At 38.0% G+C, this 23,490-nt stretch overlaps 1 protein-coding gene across 1 annotated transcript; it reads right to left on the bottom strand.

The window, feature by feature from the left end:
• Positions 1 to 841: 841 nt before the first annotated feature.
• LOC104406776 (thymocyte selection-associated high mobility group box protein TOX) lies at positions 842 to 23,266 on the bottom strand (the record flags this gene model as incomplete). Its single annotated transcript, XM_010015866.1, has 4 exons — positions 842 to 1,022; positions 3,247 to 3,398; positions 12,542 to 12,928; positions 23,186 to 23,266. Coding segments are annotated over 4 exons (657 nt in total), but the record flags the coding sequence as incomplete, so codon positions are not given.
• Positions 23,267 to 23,490: the final 224 nt, after the last annotated feature.

The following is a 23,490-nucleotide window of genomic DNA, read 5'->3' as shown; positions in this document are numbered from 1 at the left end:
TGTAAAGGTTATAATTTAGCTGTCTCCAATCTGTTTCTGCATCTAATAAAGTATCAGGTAAGCATTTGGCAGTTTTATACATGAAAGGACTTAAATGACGTTTCTTAACCAGTACACATAAAGTGATTTTCTTTAAAAAAAAAAAAGAAGCATTTTTTAGGCAGTACAAAATAAACATGTTTGCTCTTTATCAACATTAGTTTCTTTCTTATTTTTTTTATGTGTATTTCATGTGACAAAGCCAATATTTTTTAATTTATATCATTCGGGAATATTTTACTTTTTTTTTTTCTCCAGATACTTTGAAAATATAGAACTATCAGTCAGTTGTTTAAAAATGAAGTAAAAATATGAATGTTTGCCAATTTAACCCTTATTGTGAAGTCAATAAACTGGAATGAGCCAGTTTCAATTACAGTTAGCTACAAAAACATTCACATTTTATACTCTAGGAGAGTGTAACATAGATGCTATTTACAAACTTGCTATGACTGCTACATCAAGCCATTTAAAAAGTCTTTAGTAGTTTCATATAAACACCCATTATGAAAAACCAATGGAAAATCCAGGACTTTTATCTGAGACATCTACAGTTGCTAAGGCAGTTACTATCGCAGCACTTCACAGCAAAAACCAACATAAAATATGAATGGTCCAAGTTTCCTTCAGGGAAGAAGAAAAGCAACGTCCGTTAAAGGATCTCAGGGTAGGGATGGAAAGGAGAAAGAAAGAGAAAAAAATGGGGGGAGGAAAAGAAGGAAAAAAAAAAAGAAAAAGAAAAAGAAAAAGACAAAGAAAAAGAAAAAGAAAAAAGAAAGAAGCAAGACTATTTTTTCCAGAGTGGGTGACCCACAAGCTCAAATAGTCCTAAGTGCTTAGCAACTTGTATTTCCTAATAAAATGCAGAACTGCCTCGACTGCATAAAGCAATCCATGATGAAAAGACTTCCCTGCATTCCTCAGTGGAAAGGAGTGTTTCAGATTTTCAGGTAAGGTAGAGTGCTTTGTCCCTCTGCATGCCCCTGTTCAAAAACAAAAAGAACAAATGTGATTTTTTTCCCTCCCAATATTTTAGGCCTATTCTTGCAAGAAACCCCAAACCCACAACTCTACCACGTCATTGATTCCCAGCATATCACTGAAGTATGGCTGCATTACCATGGTAATAATAAGGAAAATCCTAATGTTATAGTGGCATATAGCAACCTGGAGACCACATTTGGCTCTAAACCACACAGGACTGGGATGTGGGTCATCACCTTCTCTAGCGGATTGGTAGTGCCGATGGTCCCTCTCTCATATACTGCATAGTTACAGCTGAGGGTTCAGCATAGGTCTTGGAATGATACTCCATAAGCACCCTAATATGATGTGGCCACTTTCCTTAGAGGGCAGGAGAGCTTAGTTACATGAACATAGGTGCCAGCCACTGATATGTCTGGCCTATCTTACACAGGCAGCCAAAACCTGTTGGGTGGGCAGGTTCAAGCAACATCAGAAGCTTCTGGCAAAGCCAAATAGACCAACTCTCTACTGGAGACCAGGTTCTGCAGGAGACCTCCCACCAATGCACTGTGTCTAGCACACATTCAGTTCTTGCTGGATGTCAGCTTCAACTGAAGCATACCAGTTCAGAGCAAAAAGGAACCATTTACCAGTTTCTAATTTGGAACAGTCTGTAGAAGTCAGAAAAATATACATCATTTAAAGCAGAAGACGCATCACTGATGTGGCTTGGTTCACATTGCAGAGATTTTCTGGGAGAGAGGCTTTACTCTTAATCTCCTGCTTCCTCACCAAAACCCAGGCACCAGTTCTATTCTTCCACAGCTTTATAGTTTACTTAGTTTGGAGTCCAAGAGCAGCACAGAGCAAGCTACACTGCACTGGCAGTTACACCACTGCTATGGTAGAGATAGGTTAAGTCCATGCACACAGATTCACAAAGGCTTATCTACACAGGGTATATACAGGGTCTGCTCAGAGAAAGCTTCTGCCAATGGAAAAATACATCCAGTGTGCACCTAGAGAGCACTGCTGGGAATAATTGCACATTGCTTTTTCCAGAAGAGACCAGGAATCAAAGCCACAGGTGGTTATGGCTTGTTTGACAGAGGACAGTCTAGTCAGAGTTCAGTGTAAGTGGGCATAAAAGTCTGTTGGCTGGGTAGGCTCCTACAAGGGCCTGCAGCACAGATCAAGACATTATCATGGTATAGCACAGAAGCAAGACCATTCTGCTGAACAAATGGGCAAGTCATGGGATAACTGTGCTAGGTACGGGGGAAGGTGATGCTGCTGTGCAGGCTAGTTGAAGTCTGCCTCTGTGTCAGCAGGTTCTAGTCAAGGCGTTATTCTGAACTAGTAACCAGAAAAAATTTTTTTTCAGTTCTAGTTTGAGTTCCAGAAACACTTTAGAACAATAATGCAAGTGAAATTCTCAGTCTGAGTGTATGTAATGGGTAAAACTGGTCTTTAGTTCTGCTTTGTGTTCATTTGTCTGGGCTAGATTTGATGATTTGGTAGCAACTAAGAGCTTTTATTTGCCTTTGCCTTAGTGATTCATGCCAAGGTCAAGGAGAGGTCAGCATGTTCACAAGACACAACATCTATCATTTAAAACTCAAAAGACACCTTCTGTTCAGAGTCTTAAATGTTCCCATTCAGTTCTGGGCACAGTAACACGGCTCCACAAAAACCATGCTGCAGAGGAGCTGAGGGTTTGAAGGAGCTACTAACCTTATGGTAGAGCTCCTACGGGTAGAGTGTTTTGTTTCTGGTTGCAGTCATGTGATCCTCATGCCATTCCCTTCTGTGTATCTTGTATCGGATGCATCACTCCTGCATCTCACTGTGGGTTCTCATGACCCAAACTAGTTGTTTTCACTGGCAGCAAGCTCTCCTCAGCAATGGAGTACTTGGAGAAAACAGTTCATGCTATTTGCCTCTCGGGTAGGACATGGTGATCTTAATACTTCTTTCCCACACCTTCTCCCTTAAGATTTCAGTTCTGATTTTCTAACAAATGGAAGTACTCTAAGACCAAAGTGTATGCGCTGTGATAAAGTGACAACATTATCTAATAAATGTACGTATTGAAAACTTGTTCTCCCACAGCAGTTTAACTGCTGAATAAATACAGTGCATTCACGGTGAAACAGGCAACAAAGCCGTTTCCAAATTTTCTATCAGATACCTGTGTCATGAATATTGCTCGACACAAGGTGGCATTCACTTGCTGCTTACCCATTACTGCAGTAGTCATTATTCCAGTCCACGGTCTGTGCTGGAGGATTTCTGCACCCTGAACGAACATACTCCATTGCTTGGGTAACAACTTGTGCAGCTGTTGATGTTGGATTGATGATATTCTGATAATCAGGTTGAAGAGTAAATCCCTAGAGGAGAAAGCAAGTACATTACAATGTATGGAAACCAAGCAAGTGGTTGGGTGTATTAAAAAAACCCAAAATGTGTGTACTATGAAATTGTAGAATACTTCTTTTCCGGGTGTACTTTAGGTCATCAGACTTCAAATGGGAAAAAAAAACTTGTCAGTGCTTTCTAAGTTTTTAAATCTTTCTTCGATTTGAGAAATGAAATGCTGCCGAATTGTTAGCTGTTAAGTCACAAGAAGGAACTAAAAGGGACAGGGCAGAAACAATTCAAAATCAAGAGAACAACTCAATCAGCACTGGGGCAAAAAAGCCTGTTTGCTCCTTAGAGCTTCCATTTAGATTAAATGTAAGGATACACACTAGTTGTTAATTCCCAGAATATGCAACAGAATCTTTTTGAAGGATGGAGGCAGCAGGTGGCTGACTGTTTTATTAGACTACACCTATTCACATATTGTTCTCAAACCCCTTTTTCTTCATTCAGTCACAAAGGGACCATCTGCTGCTTCTTTTATTTGTACTTCTCTCTCAACTAAACAGAAATTCAGCCAAAGCCTTTTAACAGTTGTTGGACTAATGTAGTGAAAGTAGCACAGAATAACTTGCTTTTTGAAACTAAGAAGCTGAGAAAAAAAGTGGAAGTTACAAAGAGACATCTAACCTGCTCCCTGAAATCTCTGTCATATGAAGTCATTATAATTTTTAGCTCTTTTGATATATGAGGATGTTTAAATATTGTGTTTCAAAACCAGGAGAACAATTGAAATTTCAAGGCTAATGTATCTGGTTCACCCTGTAAAAATGTATATCATATTCCTGTAGAGTTGTAAGAACTACATTGGGTAAAAGTATGGGAATGCAGTATGAAAGCAATCAATGTCTGCTGAAAAATAGCCAGACCAAACTCCTTCCTGGGGAAGGGCACACAGTTCCTACTCAAGTTATGTGGATGTGTAGCTGCTAAATCAGAAACTGAACCTGAACCAAGATACCTAGTCTGAAAACCCCTTCTGTCTGGCCAAAGTCCATGTACAGAATAGACATAATTAAAGCTCACAGCTTCTCACAGCTTTTAGTTTTAAATTCTAGCTCATTATCTGTGATCACTTCTTGCACACAGACTTCACTGGGACAGGAATTTTGTGGAGAGATGGTTTTTTTTTCCTCCAGGTTTAAGAAGTCAGCCACACTATCTTTAATCGATATAAATGAGTATTCTCAGTTTTTGCCTGGCCCCTCCATCCACAGAAATGAACTTCCTTCAAGTACAGAATGTTGGTTCCTTCTTCAAATCCCTCTTCCTTGGTGCAGTATACTATCGCTCTTCCCCAGAGGTCCTGTGGGTGTTCTGCCCTGCCGTGTCTCTTGTGTGCACCATCAACCCAATCCACTCATCCTGATCTTGGATTGTGGCCATAAATGAGTGCCATTTTGTTCCATATTATCTTCCATATGGAGTATATCCCAAGTCACACTTCAGTACACACTTCAGCTCTTTGAAGCCGCACTTCGTCCTTGCTGACTCCAAGAAACAGTAGCAGTTCACAGCTGAATTCTGCATCTAGTTGTCATGTAAATTATACACTGCCCAGCTAATAAAGTACAATAAAACCCACCCATGGTGACTGTACACTGCCTTTTCATCAGGCTCCAAAGCTGCACATCAGGCTGCTTAAACAACCCCCATGCCTGCAACAGATCCAAAGGAAACTGTAATTGAGCAGACTTCCTAATTACTTTAACTGTAGGTTCGTGTAATTAGAAAGCAAAAAACTGGTTTTGTAGCTCACCATGATAATTTTTATACAAAACATCACCCATAAGGACTTTCTAATTTAGCTGTAAGAGTAAACTAACTACAGAAACACATCCTACCCTCAGGCAATCAGGTTTACCTTTGGTAGAAGTGCCCTTGAGCTCTCTCTTATCAGTCTTCATGAAACAACCATATACAAGAAAAACACTATATGGGGCCAGCAGCTCCAGCAGTGCTGTAGTAAAGCATGCAAGTGAGCATGTGGCAAGAAGAGACAGTTCCCTCAAATAAGAGGAAGAGACCATCAGTGAAATATCCATTCCAGTTCTCCTGGACTTAAGACAAATAATAGAATCATAGAATCACAGAATGGTTTGGGTTGGAAAGGATCTTAAAGATCATTTCCAACCCCTCTGCCATGGGCAGGGACACCTTCCACTAGACCAGGTTGCTCAAAGCCCCATTCAGCCTGGCCTTGCACACTGCCAGGGATGGGGCATCCACAACTTCTCAGGGCAACATGTTCCAGTGTCTCACCACTTTAACAGTAACAAATTTCTTCCTAATACCTAATCTAAATCTCCCCTCTTTCAGTTCAAAGCCAATATCCCTTGTCCTAAATGAAATAAATGAAGGTCCTGTGGTCTAAATGACATCTTGGAACTGGGTGGAGACTTACTTTTACATTTTCTCAGGTTTTCTGTATGACCACAGTCAAATTGCTTTGTCTGTCTTCCAGCGAAGCATGCGTGCACGTGTGCTTGGACTGAACTGATACCTCTAATATTAAAGCTGGGACCACGGCTCCAAACTTAATTCTCCTATCTGCAAAATAAGGGATAACAACACTTTCATCTTGCACCTGTCAAGTCTGTTTAGTTTACAACTGTCTGGGATTGAAGCCTGTTTCTTAGGACATGCTCACATGCTAGATTTTAATGTGGTGCAGAGGTATCTGAGCCAGGCTGTGGTCCCACTGGGGTTGAGGGCTACCAGGATACCAGCAATGTGGGTGCTGGGAAGTGTGCTTCTAAGACAAAGTAATTCATGAAACCCGAACTCAATATGAAGGACTGATAAAGCATGGTGATGTTGAAGATGTAAGCAGTAATTACTTCAGCTTTTTCACCAACAGAAAAGCTCTGGAAATACAGATAGGTACAACAGAGGGAGACAGCCTTGTACCAGGCTTGTAGTAAATATTTGTGTATTATTTATGTGAGCCCTTAACAAACAATGATGAAATAGAAAGTGCTCAGAAAATGAGTGCTTCAAGGTCTAATTAAACAATGCTGAATGTTTTTGCATTGTAATGCCCAAGAGAAAATCACCAACTGTTTTGCAACATGCCTAGAATTTTAAACTTCATTTTCTTGTTCCAGATTGAAATAAAAATAGGGAACTTGATAAAGATTAATTCGATGTCAGGAGGGACATTTGCTCTTTAATTAGATTTCTGTAGCCCTAGCAGTTTTGTTGTGCCACTGTAGCAAGTCCTAAAAAGCCTGCAGCAGAACTAAACAGTGATCCTCATCTCCACACTTTACTGGGAACTAATTTCATTTCCTGCCTGTCTGGAGAGGTATTTTCAACAGGCATCAATGTTTTTGTCTTCACAACTGATTTATTCATCAATCTCAATGTGATATTTTAAACCTTTAAATTACATCCAAATCCTAAAGCATCTGTTTATTACACAAGGAAATTGAAAATCTGTCTGTGTGATATCATAGAAAGATTTTTCCTTAAGGTTATAAAGGAAGTTGACAGATATTAATGATTTTTTTTTCTCTTGACCTCATTCGAAGACAAAGCTTAACAAAAAAGAGGAAAAATCTGGACAAATACAGCAGGTCCCTGAGTTTACTATATATAATATATACAAGAAAAAAATGAGGCTATTATTTTTGGCAGGCTATGCAATCATCTTGCTGTATACATTTATTTTCAAAAGGAAAAGAAATACCTAAAAGTAGACTGAAATGAGTTATTATTTAAAAAAATAAAAAATAAAATGTGACATACATTAATCTTCTGCTTCTTTGTTATGCATACACTTGCAGCCATGGTTACCAGGCATTAAGAATCTAGTTTTGCTTGTTCTACCTGTGAACTGATGTGGGACGGAGACTGTAACAGGACTTCCCATCCCACACAATGCTTTTTGAGCAGGGAAGGAGATGCTTCCAGTAGAGCTACTTAAAAGGCTTCCTTAACAAGGATTGGGCATATTTAGGAGGGAATTAATCCTCAGGGTCATCGCTCCCCACACGAAACAGCACAGTACAACACCCTGGAGAGCATGGTACACTCAGAAAGGAGCAAAAATGTCTGTGTGAGTAGAGAAAGGAAAGAACAACTTTGAGAGAAAAAACAGGTTGCAACTTCAGACACCATTTTAACCTGATCGTTGGAGAAACTGAGGTGATTTAAATGACAAGGGTTAAGATTCAGACAATCTGATAGCAGCTAAGAAAAAATTAAAGATCATGTCAAACCTAAGAAACAGACTGGAGACAAGCAACTATTTTATCAGGTTAAAAATAATACCCTGATAAGATGCTCGCATGAGCATTTAATGAAAGAAAAATCTAATCTACCGAGTTTCTTCCAGTGTGTCAAAGGTGGATGAAAGAAAAACTGCTACATAATGGATTTAGACTTTAACAAGGTAAAACTTTAACATGGCTCCCTTCAATAATATTTAAGAAAAACACAGCATATTTCAGAATTAGAAGTTAAATATAATAAAACTCAGGATCTAATTTAAACTATAAGAATAGAACTAAACAGTTGTTTCTTACAGTGTAAAGGATTAACACTGTAAACAAGTACCCCAAAGATCTACAGTAGTGCCCATTATTTAATTTATTCATTATTGTTTTGGAACAGGAAGGAAAAGAGAGAAAATAGTCTACTTTTCAGAAAAAATATAAAAAAAAATATTTGGATAACTCAAAATAGAGAAGATTGTTCAAAACAAATTAAAAAATATTTACTAATTCTAGGCATATGACCAAAATGCTAATACTTAAATTATTACTTTGCCTTGTGCATTTCAGAACAATTTGGATGCATTGCAGCATACTCCACAGAATTAATTGATTTTAAAAATAACAGAAATTGTGCAGTCACTGAGGATTTTTGGCTACCAACCCTTCTGATCTTCTTGATGCTCTGTACTTTTTGTGGACTCGTGGAGGAGACTGCCCTCCTCCAGCTGGCAGTCTCTCTTGGTTTGGCAGCTGCACATGTGCAGGCAAGGACTGCTGGAAGTGGAGGACATGCTGTTCCCCGTGGAGCTGATGAAGATCAGCACATTGTCCTGGTAACAGTGGGGGCAGAACTCTCTCCCCAGGTCAGCACTTCTTATCAGTTCTCCTCAAAGTTACACACAGAAGAAGAGTTTGTGGATTTCACGCACAACAGTTTTGAAGAACTGTGTTCCTGCTTGCGGGACTGGGATCTGGTTCTTTATGCGATTCTTCTTGGAGCTGGCTGTACTTCAGACATACTACAAGATAGCCTTTAAGATAAGAAACTATCCTCCCTGTCCTGAAGAAAATGAGTGACCAAATCTCCCAGAGACACAGTGTTAAAGCAGGGGGTATGTAGAACGCAGGGATTTCCTGAGCCTGCTACCACTGAGCACCACACTAGTAAGCCACTAAGTATTTCCAAAGCTAGATGTTGAGGAAAAAAAGGGAAGAAATGACAACCCACCATTGGTGGGAGCTGTGACTACTGCTTCTAACAGGTCTGCAGCACAGCTATCTGCAATGGTGGTGTCCAGCAAAGGTGAGTCTGTGAATGCCTGCAGTAGAAGACTGTTAGGAACCTGCTGGCAGACTTACCCTTCCCTTGCCTATTAAGCTTCATGCTGTAGTGTGACATGCAGAAATTTACTTAATTTCTTCTTAAAATGCATTAGTCTGTTTGGTATGAGCAGTGGTGAGGCTCCCGACAAGGAAAATGTCTCCTATTGTAAGTCATGCTGTAGGGAGTGGGACGTTAATTAGTTTCTGTTCTTCTGCTTACACAAACTAGATGCCTGTTGGAGTCTCGGGAAAAGCCTTAGTGTGGCCACACCTTTAGCATGGAGGAAATCAAACAGCTGAGAGAAGAGGAAGTGAAAAAAAAGTTGAAATAAATACAGCTATTGCTTCTGCTTTACCAGACCACATATTCTTCCATTCTTCTTGGATGTCTTTTTATGTAGCAGAGTAGCAGGGTCTACACTGTGCTGCTGGGGACTGGAGCCTCACATCCAGAGACCTCCTTCCCTCCTCACCATGCACCAGCATACAGGTTGGTGCCTCTTGTTTATCCTCACTGCTGTTGACTCTATGTTGCTCCATCATTTGGAGGGCTTGCTTCTTTTTCCACTATGTCTTTTCCTCTTAACTCACTCTGTGATGAGCAGTGTTTCAAGCAGAGAGGAGAGCAGAGTCCTTAGAACACTGAGCCAGATAGAGGCCTTTACTTTCAGGTTACAGTTTCTTGACTTCTTGCTCTTTGTCTTCTGGTCGCCAACCTGTCTTCTAATGCAGTATGAAATCCTGGGGATACTGTTCTCTAATATAGTGTGAGTATGACTAGAAAGAGGAATAACTAGAAGACTAGACAGGCTACCACTGTGCTACTCATGGCATGGCAAATTATAGAGTTAGTATGCCTGTTGCCCTAAAATTTAATATACTTTTTGCTTTGTCTTTACCAACATCACTCTTGAAAGGAAATGGATTCTATATTTAAACTAAATTCTCAAACTCTGTAAACTTTTGTATGCTTAAATAAATAAATAAATAAACAAACAAATATTCCAAAGTGAAATTACATAGATTTTCCAGAGCTCAAAGGCTGTATCACTTTGAAACAAAAGCAAGAGTTTAAGAAGTATAAACTGGCTTGTAGATGTTCCACAGTGCTTAAAGGGAAATGTAGTTAAGATTGGCAGTGTAGCATTTCAACATGTTCTAAGCACCTGCCACTTTGACCGAAGCTCAGAAATACCTCACCATGGTATCTTCATTATAAGCATCAGCCTTTCTGACTAAGGAATATGAGCTGGTAAAAAGTATTTAACCTAACCTTTCAGGAGATTAACAGTGGAGAGCAGGAACACAGAGATACAGCATTTTTTGCTTTACTGTACTTGTACTTAGTAAAGCAAGATCCGTCATATTACAGGTCTACATATTGACTTCTAGACACCTCTTTTATACAACCTAGTGCCCTGTGTTTTCTCTTAAGCTAGAAATAACTGCATGCCACACATCTCACAGATGAGTGAAGGTATTCTCAAGCCATTGATGTAGCAACCATATGCTACAAGAGTGCAACTTGGTAAAATAAAGCGTCAGAAGATTCATATTGTCTTACCTTTTTTTGCAGTAAGTAATGGTTTGGAATAGCACCCAAGTGTTTGGATTCATACAATAATGATGATGTTGTATGTATACATTTGTAAGTATCTAACATCTGCATTACATCTTTTCCTAGCTCCTACTATACTATTAATTCAACAAATAAAGCCAGATTTTAAAATCTGTTGAGTAAATTATGCCTACCAATGATTCTCGAAAAGACATAAGGGGTTTTATCTTCTATAGCTCTGCATTGGACAAGTAATGTACAAGGGACACTGAACCTGGCAAAAGATCTGAACTTGGAAGACAGGATTTCCAGTAAAAACTCAGTGAAATATAACTATACAATTTAAACAAGCTTTTGTCACAAATGTCATTTGCCATGTTTGGTAAATGAACCAGGATATTGCATTGAGTCCATTGCTTTGTTTCTCATTGCCCTGACCCTTCTTCAGGTTCAACCAGGATTGCATAAAGCTTAGGAGCTCCAGACAGACCCTCCTGGCCCACCTGTCTAAGACCTTCCCTAGCTAATTCCAGCTGCCCAAGTTTGCGGCTAATTCCTGAGTTTTTCTGAGACTTGAGCATGCACTCTCCCAGGACACTCACACCAGGACACTGGACTTCTAACCAGTAGGAAAACCTTCAGGAATACATGGCAGTGAAAGACTCCACATTTTTGTGGTCATAAGTCTGTTGAGTATTTACTCTGATTGCAAAAAACAAATTGGACCGGGAAAAACACTTTACAAGTTTTCCTTCCTGTCTGATTACTCCAAATCACTCTCAGGACTAAGATCAAAGACTGAAAAAAATCATGTCATGAGCGCCAAACCTTGGTTTACCTTCTGAACAGCTGAATTTATCAGTCCAGATTGCTTTCAAATCTTTCTCTTTTTTTGCCTTTGTCCTGCTTTGAAAAATTTCTTTCCCCATTAATCTGTTCTCCCAGCTATGTTTTGTGTTCAGGTATTCCCTTCTCTATAAAGACCAGTCTTGAGATGAAATGCTTCTCGCTTGGAAAGCAAATGCAAATGCCTTGCTAGCAAAGGTGAATTTATAGAGATATTCAAAACATGCAGCAAGTTCATGACTATTTATCATCAACCAGAACTGACAAGTTTTGTGTCTACAAATTCTGTAGATTCTTGCAACTCCATACAAAAAAAATTTCATTCTAGTGCCTCTTTGCAAAGCAAGATCTTATTATTGATAGTGAGGCCTCACCCAATACAAACGGAAATTTTCTCTCATGACATGAGCAGAGTTAATTTGCTCTAACCCTCCACAGTCCTGGGCCCAAAAGTCACAATATTATGCTTGGCCTGCGTTCATTCAGAACTCCTAGGAAATGCATAGAGAATCAACTAAACCATTGAGAACGAAGGAAAAAAAGAGCACCATTATATTGGAATACTGGGCACAGCCCACTTATTTCCAGTAAAAAAAAGGTATACCTATCTAGCAAAATGAAATTATGAATGCAGCAGAAACTAACATACTTGTGTTCACTTAATCAAGCATGTTTAACATGACCCGTGTTGCTTCATGTTCCCTCTGACTGTTCCACATCACAGTCAGCACAAGGATAACAGCACAAGCTGCAATTACATCTTTTTCTAGACATGCTTGCCTTTTGTTTGTAAAACGTGTTTCCTGAAGACTTAACATTTCACTTATATTTCAGGATGCTCCCATATTTGCAGATGGACACACTTCTACTTAAAGGATGCGTCCTGAATTTGCGGGGAGAGAAGGCTAGTGTTCAGAAGAATGTGCTGAACATTGTTGCTAGCACGAACAGTTCTCCTGAAATTCCCCATCATCTAGGTAAACTCATTCATTGTTCTTGCCTTTGAAAGACTAAGTCCTCAGACTAAACTATCACAGTTTTGGAACTCTGCAAAATTAAAGCTAATCCATAGCTCTAAATCTCCTTCACTATGACAGTTTCTGGACACCTTCCCTTCCCACACCACAAAAAAAAATCCCCAGACAACTGAAAAGCTCAAACTTACTTGCTGCATTGTAGGTGAATGTAAAGCAGACTGGACCTGCATTGGTAGCTGATTTCCAATGGACTGCTGCATTGAAATTGGCTGGTGTTGCTGGATGTTGAGATGCTGGTGCAGAGGGGGGCTGATCTGAAGAGGTGGCGGTGGGGACACAGCCATGTTTGCTATGGAAACAGTCACTGGCATTTGGTTGTTGGGCTTAGGCGCTATGTTCCTGGGGATATTGGCATGCATGGCAGTGATGTGAGGATTCATTCCTGGTTGTTGGTGGTAGTGGGAACTGAGGTACAGTGCAGAGTGAGCCTGGGAGGGCCCATGGAACACTGACTGCTTTGAATTCATCATCTGAGGTTGTGGGGAGGCTTTAACATCAATAGGTTCACTGTAGCTCTGTTGGGAAAAACAAAAACCAGACAATACTTAGAAGCTACAAAATGCTGCTATTCTACCCACTGAAGTCTGTTTAAGAGTCACACCATGGGAAAACACATATCTGGACCATTAAATTGTCCTTGAAACGGAGTTTGGTTATTATACGGGCAAAAGAGTTAATCCGTTTTACCTTACACTTTTCAACATTGTGAAAAAAAAAAGAAGTTAGCTCCTGTGTTTCCTGGTCTAGCTTGACATTTGGTTTTTCCAGACTTGGAACTGGCATCACTAACCTAATAACCTACACAACAAAGACAACCAAGCCCATCACATTCAGTCACATATACAGCCACTACTACTGTTCTCCAATTTGATGGTCTAGTTGAAAAGACAATCAGGAGGATGGGTTCCAGCAAAAGTCTTCAGTGATCTTTGACACGTCTCAACTTCCCATCTGCAAATGAGGGAAAGGAATTCCGGCGTCCTTTACCATACACATTGATAACTGCTAATAGTGCTTTATTAGTTAGCTAACATGAAGATGCTGAACCCCATTCACAGTTGTCCAACTACACTGAATAAATATGCTAGTTGCTGTGCCAGTACCTGTATTTTGAAGTCTTCTGTGCTGGGCTGCTATCCACGCCGACAATCAAATGTTTCATAAGCCATGCATTTAGAAAAATAAGGATATTCTGAATAAATTCACTTTTAGCAAAACTTCCTTTGTTAATCCAGTTCATAAAGTTCTGAAAATTCTGTTTAAAACTGATGTCTACATACATGTGAGACTGCATCAGACACAGGGAAACTATCTTACTAAACCTGGAGGAATACTGCATAGAGTATTAGAAAATGCACAGACTTTCAAAAATGTTATGGTCTACCTTGATTTCTTCTTAAAGACGTTAGTAATAAAACCCTTCCATTAATGAATGTCAATTTTAATAATACTCTTTGTTCTAGTATTTGTAACTTATTATATTTGATTTAAATTGAATTTATTAAGTTGTTTTCCATACCCTTATTTTCTTAGATCTTCTCAGTGCTAACTGTGTTTGCTCAAATAAATGATGAAAAAAAAATTAACTCCCATGAGCTTATGGGTGGGAATTGTAATTTGCAGCTAAGACATACTGGGATTAATAGTGAAAGGTGAAACATGCTGGAAAAAAATGGCAGAAATGTCCCTCTGGAGAAAGAAGTCACTTTGTCAAAACAAGGGCTGAAAGATGCATAGATGCCCTTATTCTGTGATCTCCGTGTCATGTTTGCTCAGTTTACAAGTCAGAGTAAGTTTCATGTTACTCTCAGCACTCTGGGGTCAGTGAAGTCTACTCGGATTCTTTCTGAAGGATGTACCATCACCAAGAATCTGCTGACATACATGTTATTGAAATTGCTTCTTTATATGTGATGATAACAACGAGAAAGCTAAGTTCATTTCCCTAAATATAACCGCAGTTCCATTAGCAAAACCCCCTTGTTTTCTCCAGTAAACTAAGGACAATTAAATGAATATAAAATAAATGCAAATCTCTGCTTCTGTGGATCTGCCTGGCTCTGCTTGCATGTGGGTGTAAATGTGTGCAATATGTATTATATGCATGTTTGCACGATTCAGACGCAGACATAAATACCCACAGATTGTAAATGATAAAACCTGAAAGTAGGTGCAAAGTCTGGCAGTTTTTTGGTATTATTTTTAAAACCCTGAACTAAAGTTCCTGAACACGTGAGAAATATTTTCTCTCTCTGTTCCCATTGTATTTTTAGGAAACTCTGGTGAGTGTGTGAGCAAAGACTGGCAGGTTTGCTGAAATTTCAGTGATTCAGAAGGTTTTCTAATTAGCAGCATGGTCAGGACCCTCCTCTCAAGTGTCCTGGGCTCTTTATGCATTACAGGAGTAACATGTACAGTGCTGTGTTTTACTGAAAACAGCTTGCTCTACCACAGTGTAGCCGGCAGGCTTTATCTGGTCCAAGCAGGCATAATTGCTCCTGAAGTGTCTAAGGGCAGACTGGTTAAACAATTCCTCCTGGTGAGGAGGCATCAAAACCCCTTTGCAGCACTACTTGTACTGCCTCATACTTACATTTCATTTGTGACTACAAAGATGCTGCCATACACCTCTTTAACAAAGATTCAGTGAATCAATTTAATTATTGGGTAACCTGAGTCCACACGTAAGTGGCAAATGCGTGGCCCATACTGATAAAATTACAAACATACCAGATATTTAGTATCATTTAATACTTCAAATACCAAATGATGTCAAGAAGAATTGTACAGTCTCAGGCCAAAGATGAAAAACACTTGCTTTACCTCTGAGAAGAGCATTTGCAAAGTGATCAAAAGGGACTGTTCCAGTTGTCTAGAGCTATCAATCAGCTTTCTGTATGTTTCACTACCCCCTGATGCACTGAAAAGCACAACACTTCAGTTTCAGACCAAGTATTTTGCTGTTACTTAGGACACTTTAAATATGTGATCTGAAGCCAAATTGTCCAATATCAGTGTAAAACACATCAATATTATCAGTTACTGGTAATCTTGATAAATGAACTCATTAAACGCTATTCTCCAGCATACTGCACTTTCAGCTTTTTCTCAGGCTGGGTCAGAAACACAGATTTTGTAAGTATTACTGAAGCTAATGGAATAGGTGATGTCAAATGTTTTGGCTTTGTTATGTGTCTTTACTGTGAAATATACCAAGTGTCCAGTATGGCATCAGAGAGCCTTAGACAAGGACTTTTATTATGGGTAAAACTAGGAATTCAAAAAGAAGGGATTTGATTAACCACTATGGGCTTCAAACAAATGGTCACATTCCCTAACTTTGCAGGTTGGAATTCAATCAGTTTTCTCTTGCCTTATCCAAGAAGAAGAGGAAAGAAATAATTTTTTTAAAATCCTCTTTAGTTAATTAATCTGCCCAAAACCAACACTGACAATTTAAATCTCTAATTTTTGGCATGAAGTTATAGGATAGAATTACTTTACAGACAAATGCAATGGAGACCAAAATTACACGTCCGTACACAGAGGCCACCAAACCGAGGTCTTCTACTAGACATACAGTGAGTAAATCTTTTCTACTATCAGAAGTATGGTGTTGTAGACCCACCACTAGAGGGTGACAGAATATTATATTTAGTTAATGGTACGAAGTGGTATTGTACACATAGATTAGCCAATAGAGACTAGGACCACAAACCTAGCTTTTCTTGACAATCCTTTTGCTCTTTGAGTGGCTTTTACTTGTTCTGGAGTTCAGGTCAAAGCCTTACTCTGAGCCTTTCAAGTTCTTCATAGGCTAGGAGTAGGCTGCCTTTTGGACCTGCCTTTCCATATACCATCATCATTCAATACTGTTGCCAAATTGAAAATAAAAAAAAATAAAATCAGCAGCTGAAGACAAGGTAGATAGGCCAAGGCAATGGAATGCTACAGAAAAAATATGGCTGCCCTTTAGGCACAACATAAACCCAGGACAAAGAACATTTTGAAATCCCAACAGAAAGAGAATGAAAGTGTGGGAAAAGAAAGAAACAAAATAAACACTACTTTAACTCCGATGATAATGAATATAATTATATTAATTAAAAGTGCTGGTGGACCCTCAGTCCACAGAATGATTCTATTTGTATCATGCTTTCAAGGAAATGTGTGATTATATACACACGCTTGATGTTCTTCAGAGAAAGCATTGAGAGCTGATAGTTTTGCACAAAGTTTGGCAAGTGCTGAATCAAGTTCTTTTCACCAGTTTCCACCAAACTCATGCCTTTCCTTCCAATTCTAGAGCAAAGTGAACTTTCCTATCCACCTTCTACTCCCCTGTTATGCACCAGAACCCTTTATGCACAATTGCCAAATTAAAGAATTAAATTAGGTTAAGCTGTTAAGCATTGCTTATCCAGCTGTGCTATTCTTTTTGAAGGACAACTACCCCAGGACTAACGGTCCTTATCAGACTGAATTCAAGCATAGGGGGAGTGTCAGTTCCTTAGAGGAAAGTGACAGTGGGATTTCCCTCACCCCAAAACATCTAACCCACTCCTACAACTGAGAAGTGATTTTTGGGATGGACCTCCTGCTTAATTTAGTGGTGTCCATTTCATTTTTCATGAAAAAGAGGTAGGGCCTGGCTAACAGAGGCTGAGAATCATTCCCAAGTGATGACTGCTACTTTTGAGCTGTGTTTCTTCAGAAGCATACCTAGAAATTCTAAGTGCCTGTATTTACTTCACTTTGCTTTTTTAACATGTTAATGCAGTTATTGTTAGAAATGTTGCCAGCAAGTAGGACCATATAGGTATATATACAGATATGTATATGAACATCTTCAAGTTACATACTGTATACATGCTTATGCTTTATATTCAGCATTATCTACTATAGCATATGAGACCATAACATATGGGAATGAAATAAATACATTTGCAATAATTTCATTCTAGTAAGCAGTGATCAACTAATACTGCTGTTTGCAATGCAAAATCAAAAAGTCAGCATTGTCTCAAAGAAACCATAGTTGTTCTACTTATAAAGAATAAAGTCGTTTTCCTTGTTATGTTGATTTCACAAAATTAGTTACTGATCAAAGCCTTTCAGCTGGAGCAATATAATTTCAGTCATTTACAGACCAGACATTATCAGAATACTTCTTTATTGACATCAGCAATTAAGCTCTCCTTTATAGCAGAATATTCAGTAAATACATTCTGTACACTTAAGACATTTAGTAAATGTTTTTGGTACTACTGGGTGCCTATGCCTTCTTTAAACACATGCTGAGAGCACTCCTCAAGGGCAAAGATGTGAGGCCTATGGCCAGTATGGCCAGCATAAACTTTCTATCAATGCAAACAGCTTTATTTGTGGGTAAACATAACCTATACCAACCCCAGAAGATTTTTTTTTTACATAGCCAAAATGGTGTAACACAGTGTTATTTCAAATGAGAAACAGGTGCTTCTCTTTAAATGAGAAACAGAGGTTTGGCATCCTCTCTTCATAGACAAGAATATGTATTACGTATTCCAAAGCCTAGGAAAGAGTTTAACTCAATTCAAGTTTTACATGAACATGTGTCAGAAACTTATGTAGTTGCTACTCTGTCTCTTTTCATGATGGAGCCATGCACACATCTAGTGGCTGGTGTCTGTCATTAGGCCATGATGAGAAATTAAACAACTTTTAGGCTCTATGATCAGACTGAAGGTTACATTCAGGTAATGGCAGCGATTATGTCAGCTGGTACCAGGAAGGTCCGGGGTGTGCAGGCTGTGATCAAACTTAGGCAGGCCTGACTCAGCTTTAAATGAGTTATCTTCAGTACTGTGACATTAAAGAGGTAGATAGAAGGAAATTGGCTGAATATTTATGCAGCTCCTACAAAGCTTACCTAAGCTTAAGTTTACATCTGCTGTCTTTGCTGTCTCTTTGGTGGAAGGAACATCTTGAATTGTTTATTCCTTCTCTCAGCTTTTCTGTGTTCACATAATCCTGTCTGTTTTTAACGTTTCTGACATTTTAGGTCACTTCCAACCCCAAGACTGTCCTTGAAAAGAATTCCTCTTCTAGCCTACATGGGCTCAGCCATTTTATTAATACTCCTGTAAAGCTGTTTATGAGAGAATGACTAGTCTCCCTGGCAGCATTTTCTCTTTCCTGCTTAGCTCTTTAACTCCTTCAGAGATTCCTCCGACTTAACTCCATCCACTCTGGTAGAGAACTCATATGCATATTTGCAGTACAACTGCCTTTCTTCCTAAGTCACAAGAGGCTCCTACCAAATGACGTTTCGTATTTTGTTAATTCCAGTCACCTATTGCAATAACAACATCTGGGACTCTAGAGAGTTCAGAAAGCTTTCTGACACATTCTTGATGTTTCAGAACAAAGGAGTAAGCCATGGGTTGTCATCTATAATTAGCTGAGGTGGCTCAGAAGAACATCTTCAAATCTAAATATACATTTTGTCATCATCTACAGGGGATTGTCATGGATTCATTCAGGGTATGTAAGTAAAAATGGATGTTTTATGAATGTAACCTGGGTACATGTGATAAAGGATATGCAACTTTAATTTGATACAAGTGTTTTAATTCCCCAAATGGAAGCACTAGGCTAATAGGGAAATCTAGTTTTATTAATTCTCTTCAAAACCAAACACAGTTCTTCTCCAAATAAAAATCTGGCTTCTCTCAAGCTCAAGACATTTCTGCCACTTTTGGCAGAAATTATGTGAGAGCATCTCTCAGTTTTTGCACTGCTGAATGTAAAGCTTCACAAGATTTAGCCTCAAATTGAATTCATGGCATTAACTTCAATACAGTTTGTTCTACATTTTCAGCTGCAGTAGATAGTTGGTTTCCTTGCTAGATAAGAATATGGTTGGATTTGTGTTCTTATCAGATTAGACAATTATTTTATAAATTTATGTGTTCACTTACCAGATACTCTGATACATCACATACTTGCACATACCTAATTTTATTTATGATTTCTTGAAAATTTCTGACTACATTATAATAACTCCAGAAAGAAGGCAATACCAAGCTATCACAGAAGCATGAAGTACATGCTATAAAAGTCATACATTATAGTTTTCCCAGCTAGGGATTCTAATGTTTAACAGAAAAAAGTAAAAGCTGTAGATGCATGTCATCATTCTGGGGTTATTCATTACTGTTTTAAGGGAAATATTGCCAAATGCCTTGTAGCACTTCAACAGCTAGCAAAAAAAAAAACAAAAAAACAAAAAAAAAAAAAACAACAACAAAACCAAACCCAAAAAACCATAACCATATTTTTCATTTATTCTTCCTCTGATGCTTTCACTGAGAACAGCCTAAACGGTTTTATGAAATTTCAAAACATCTTCATGGACTGGGGCTAGGTAAAATATAGGTATCTGTTGTCTCAAAAAACAAAAACCAGGTGGCTTTCTGCCAGCAGCAGAAGTGATGCTGCTCTCCTTATGTGCAATACCTGACTGATTAGAGCACTGACCAGGAGAAAAGACAGTTCAGTCATTTACTCTGTCAAGAGATACTCAGAACTATGTTTCCAAAAGAAATGTCCTAAACCCCAGCAGCTGCTTATTTCAGGGAGGAGTGAGCCAGGATACAGTGCTCCCCTACATCTGAAGTTTGGCTACTATACTGAAAAGAATTTGGGATTCATTAGGCTACAGAAAACAAAGTGCGGAGGGAGCACACTTGCACATCAACATTTACTTAGAAGTGGGGAAATGCACGATCTGGGAGAGCTGTTACTTTTTTTTTTTCCTTTTCATACGTTAGGCAAATACACATATGCATATATGAACTTTTCATGTATATTCACTGCAGCCTTAAGAGACTCAGATTCCTTAGGCTGTTCAATTGTATCACAATATAGGCAGTCTAATAGATATTCTCTGTGCCTGGAAACCCTCTGGTTACAAATTGCTGTGCTAATGGCATTAAGGCAATGCCAGTCTTACTAGATATGACCTTTAGTTTTTTTATGAAATGTAATTGCAAGGTGATGGGCTAGGAAAGTTATGCCTGCCATATACTTCAAGAAGCAATTTTACATCTCCAAAGGATCTGCACTGTCCACTAAACTGAAAAATGTCCAATGCTTTTGCTGCAATGTCAAGTGAGGACACTGCTTTGACTTAGATAGAACATCCGAATTTTGAAATATGCTTGAATATTTTGAATTTGAATAATATTCTCCTTGCTGAGAGCTTTTAGCTTCAGCTATAGCTGCTAAAATATGTCTTCATGAAACTTGAAATTGTGTCACTACAGAGAGAAAATTAAAGATTCATTTAGTGAGAGAGAACAAAACAGGAAAGAAATCTTCTTTGTACTATTCAAACAGTTAAGCTGTTACTCCTAGAGTTAACATAGATATATGTATCACTTGTATGCACATATATATTATGCATGCTAAATACGTAATATGCATATATCGTTATATAAATACACATAGTTGCACGTATATAAGATATGAAAGTATTCATCATTTACCCATCTATATCTGTATTAAATACATATATTTAAAAGATGCAGCAAAAACTCTAATGTCAGCCAGAAAAAGGGCTGGTTAAGGTAGAAAAAGTGCTTGTTTTATGAAAAAGTAAAATTGCAATTCACAGCATTTTATGTAGTGTTGTACAAATTACCAGATACCAGAGACTGCATTTCTGGACCTGAATAGTACTAAAAGTTGCAACTAAGGGCAAATATAAAGACACTTGTTTACAATGCAAAGGCTTAGTCAGTACTATAAGCAATATGGCAAACTGCATAACAGAAGATATAGTGCTTTGTAATGTGATTTTTACTTCATGTATCAATTCCTACACACATGAACAAACTTGAAAACAGCCCCATTAATTTCAATCATTATGAAAAAGGAGAAAATACAGAAAATAACCTGATAAATTAAATGTGGATTTATGCATAACTGATATTTACACAATCATATGTTCACCTCGTTTACTGGGTGGTAACCGTATTTTAAGCATATGAAATGAGACTCACACAGAGTGTGGTACAAAGTATAAAACATACCATGTGAGCAAATCACTCATATTGTATTAAAGCATTTTTGGAAAAGGTATATTACTTTCGGCATGTCTTAACTTTTGAGAATGAGGTCTTGGAATCTTAATAATATTCTCTTAATAGTAAAAGCAGATTTTATAGATGATAATATAACAAATAGACATAAAAGACCAAATGGACTCCAAATAGTTTTAATAATGTATTATATATATTTCTTCATGCTTACATTCTTTGTCTACACTACAACTCTTCTGGTGCCACATAAATATTTAATAATGATAATTTAGAATATGTTGGTATAATATTACATCTATGTATTTTACATCTTTATTCCAAAATGGACTTGCTTTAGTTACATGCCCACTTTGTTGGATTTGCGTGCTCATAAAGAGTAAGAAATTAGTATTCAGGTTCATTAAGTTTATATTTTGATACTTTCCACACTAGAGGAAAATATTACATTATAGGCAGAATTTAAATAATTGCTTAAAAGTTAAGAAAATGCTTCAGTGCTTTTCTAACAGCAATTTATTCTCTTTCAAAAAAGATATCTGATTTCTTTTATATATACCATTTCAAAATTAAGCTATATGGAGTGTTATGTAACAGTCCATGATGTGCTGAATAATGACATCCAAGTCATTTTCACAAGTGAAAAATTGGCTTCATACATTTCTTCAAAACCTATTGGAATATTTTGAGCTTTTTTGACCTATCTTTTGCCAATAAGCGGGCTATTTCAAAAAAATCTATTTGTGTGCACATGGTACCCTTTTTAAAGGCAATGAGTATTTCTAGAACCAAACAGCCCTAAGAGAGAAATTAAAGGTACCTTGTAAATCACTTTAACTAAATGCATTAGCCTTTATGATGGTAGCTATAAAATTACAATGCATAAGACACAACCCCCCAAAATGAATGAAGTTACACCCATATTTCAGGCTGTTAAATCTGGAACAAACACTGGCTGAATACTAAGATAATGTAGAAAGATGAAGGAAAAGTCCTTGTATGGCTAATCATATAGTCTTCCCCTGATAACATACAGAAATTAATATAACATCAGAAAAGTATAGTGCAAGACACCAAAAACATTTTAAGCAAAAAGTTCTACTTATGTCATATATTCTAGTCCTTCATACTGCCATCTTTACCTCTAAAATTACTTCTATACTCTGAAGAGTGTAAGAGTCTTATGTGACCTACACTGTGCTAACACAAATTGCTTACTGGATATAAAATGGAAATTCATATTTTCTTATCAAAATTTGCTATGTGAGCTGAGTTTGACTTTTTATGTATTGTGATTACAAGGTAAAAAGTAGTACTTAAAAAAACCCCAACAAACCCAAACCCAGGCGTGATATGTTTTTTTCCCCTTATAGGTGGAACAGTGACCGCCTGGCACGGCACGTTTGTTATTTTGAGGTCTTTTTACCATTACATCTCCTTCCTCTGTTGAACTGCAATGATACTCCCAGTCTGATGAAGTGCTGTCTCTCTGACCAGGATAAGGATATCTTTGCATGGAGAGATCACTGTGTTTATTGAACATTTGCACCCTAAACCCAAGTTTAAGGTAATAACAAACAACACTATTTGCACTAAATATTATGGTGCTCAGCACCATATAAATGCTGAAAATGGTTTGCAATATGTCACTATATATATATGTGTGTATGTATATACATTATGTGTTACCTTGGATACAAGGCTTGCTCTGTAGGCAGCTAACTGCTTCAGATATTCCTTCTTGGCAGCTTCAGTTTTCTTTTTGTATACCTAAAAACAAAGAGTGTCACATTGGTAAATTAATCTGGTTTTGTTTTTATATATCACCGGTGTGTCTCATGCATCTTCATAAAGTCTTTCTAAGTAAACAGCCTTGCCTCCTCATATTGCTTGAAGAGTGAAATAATAAACATCAAATATTTTAAAGAAAATATTGTTCCAACTGTGAAACACCCTTTAACTATCCAGCAGTACTGAAAAAACAACACCCCTCA

Source organism: Nestor notabilis, unplaced genomic scaffold, assembly GCF_000696875.1.
Source record: "Nestor notabilis isolate BGI_N333 unplaced genomic scaffold, ASM69687v1 scaffold6736, whole genome shotgun sequence".
Taxonomy (NCBI): domain Eukaryota; kingdom Metazoa; phylum Chordata; class Aves; order Psittaciformes; family Psittacidae; genus Nestor; species Nestor notabilis.
The sequence above is the reverse complement of the archived record's forward strand: the minus strand, read 5'-3'. Positions and strand labels throughout refer to the sequence as shown.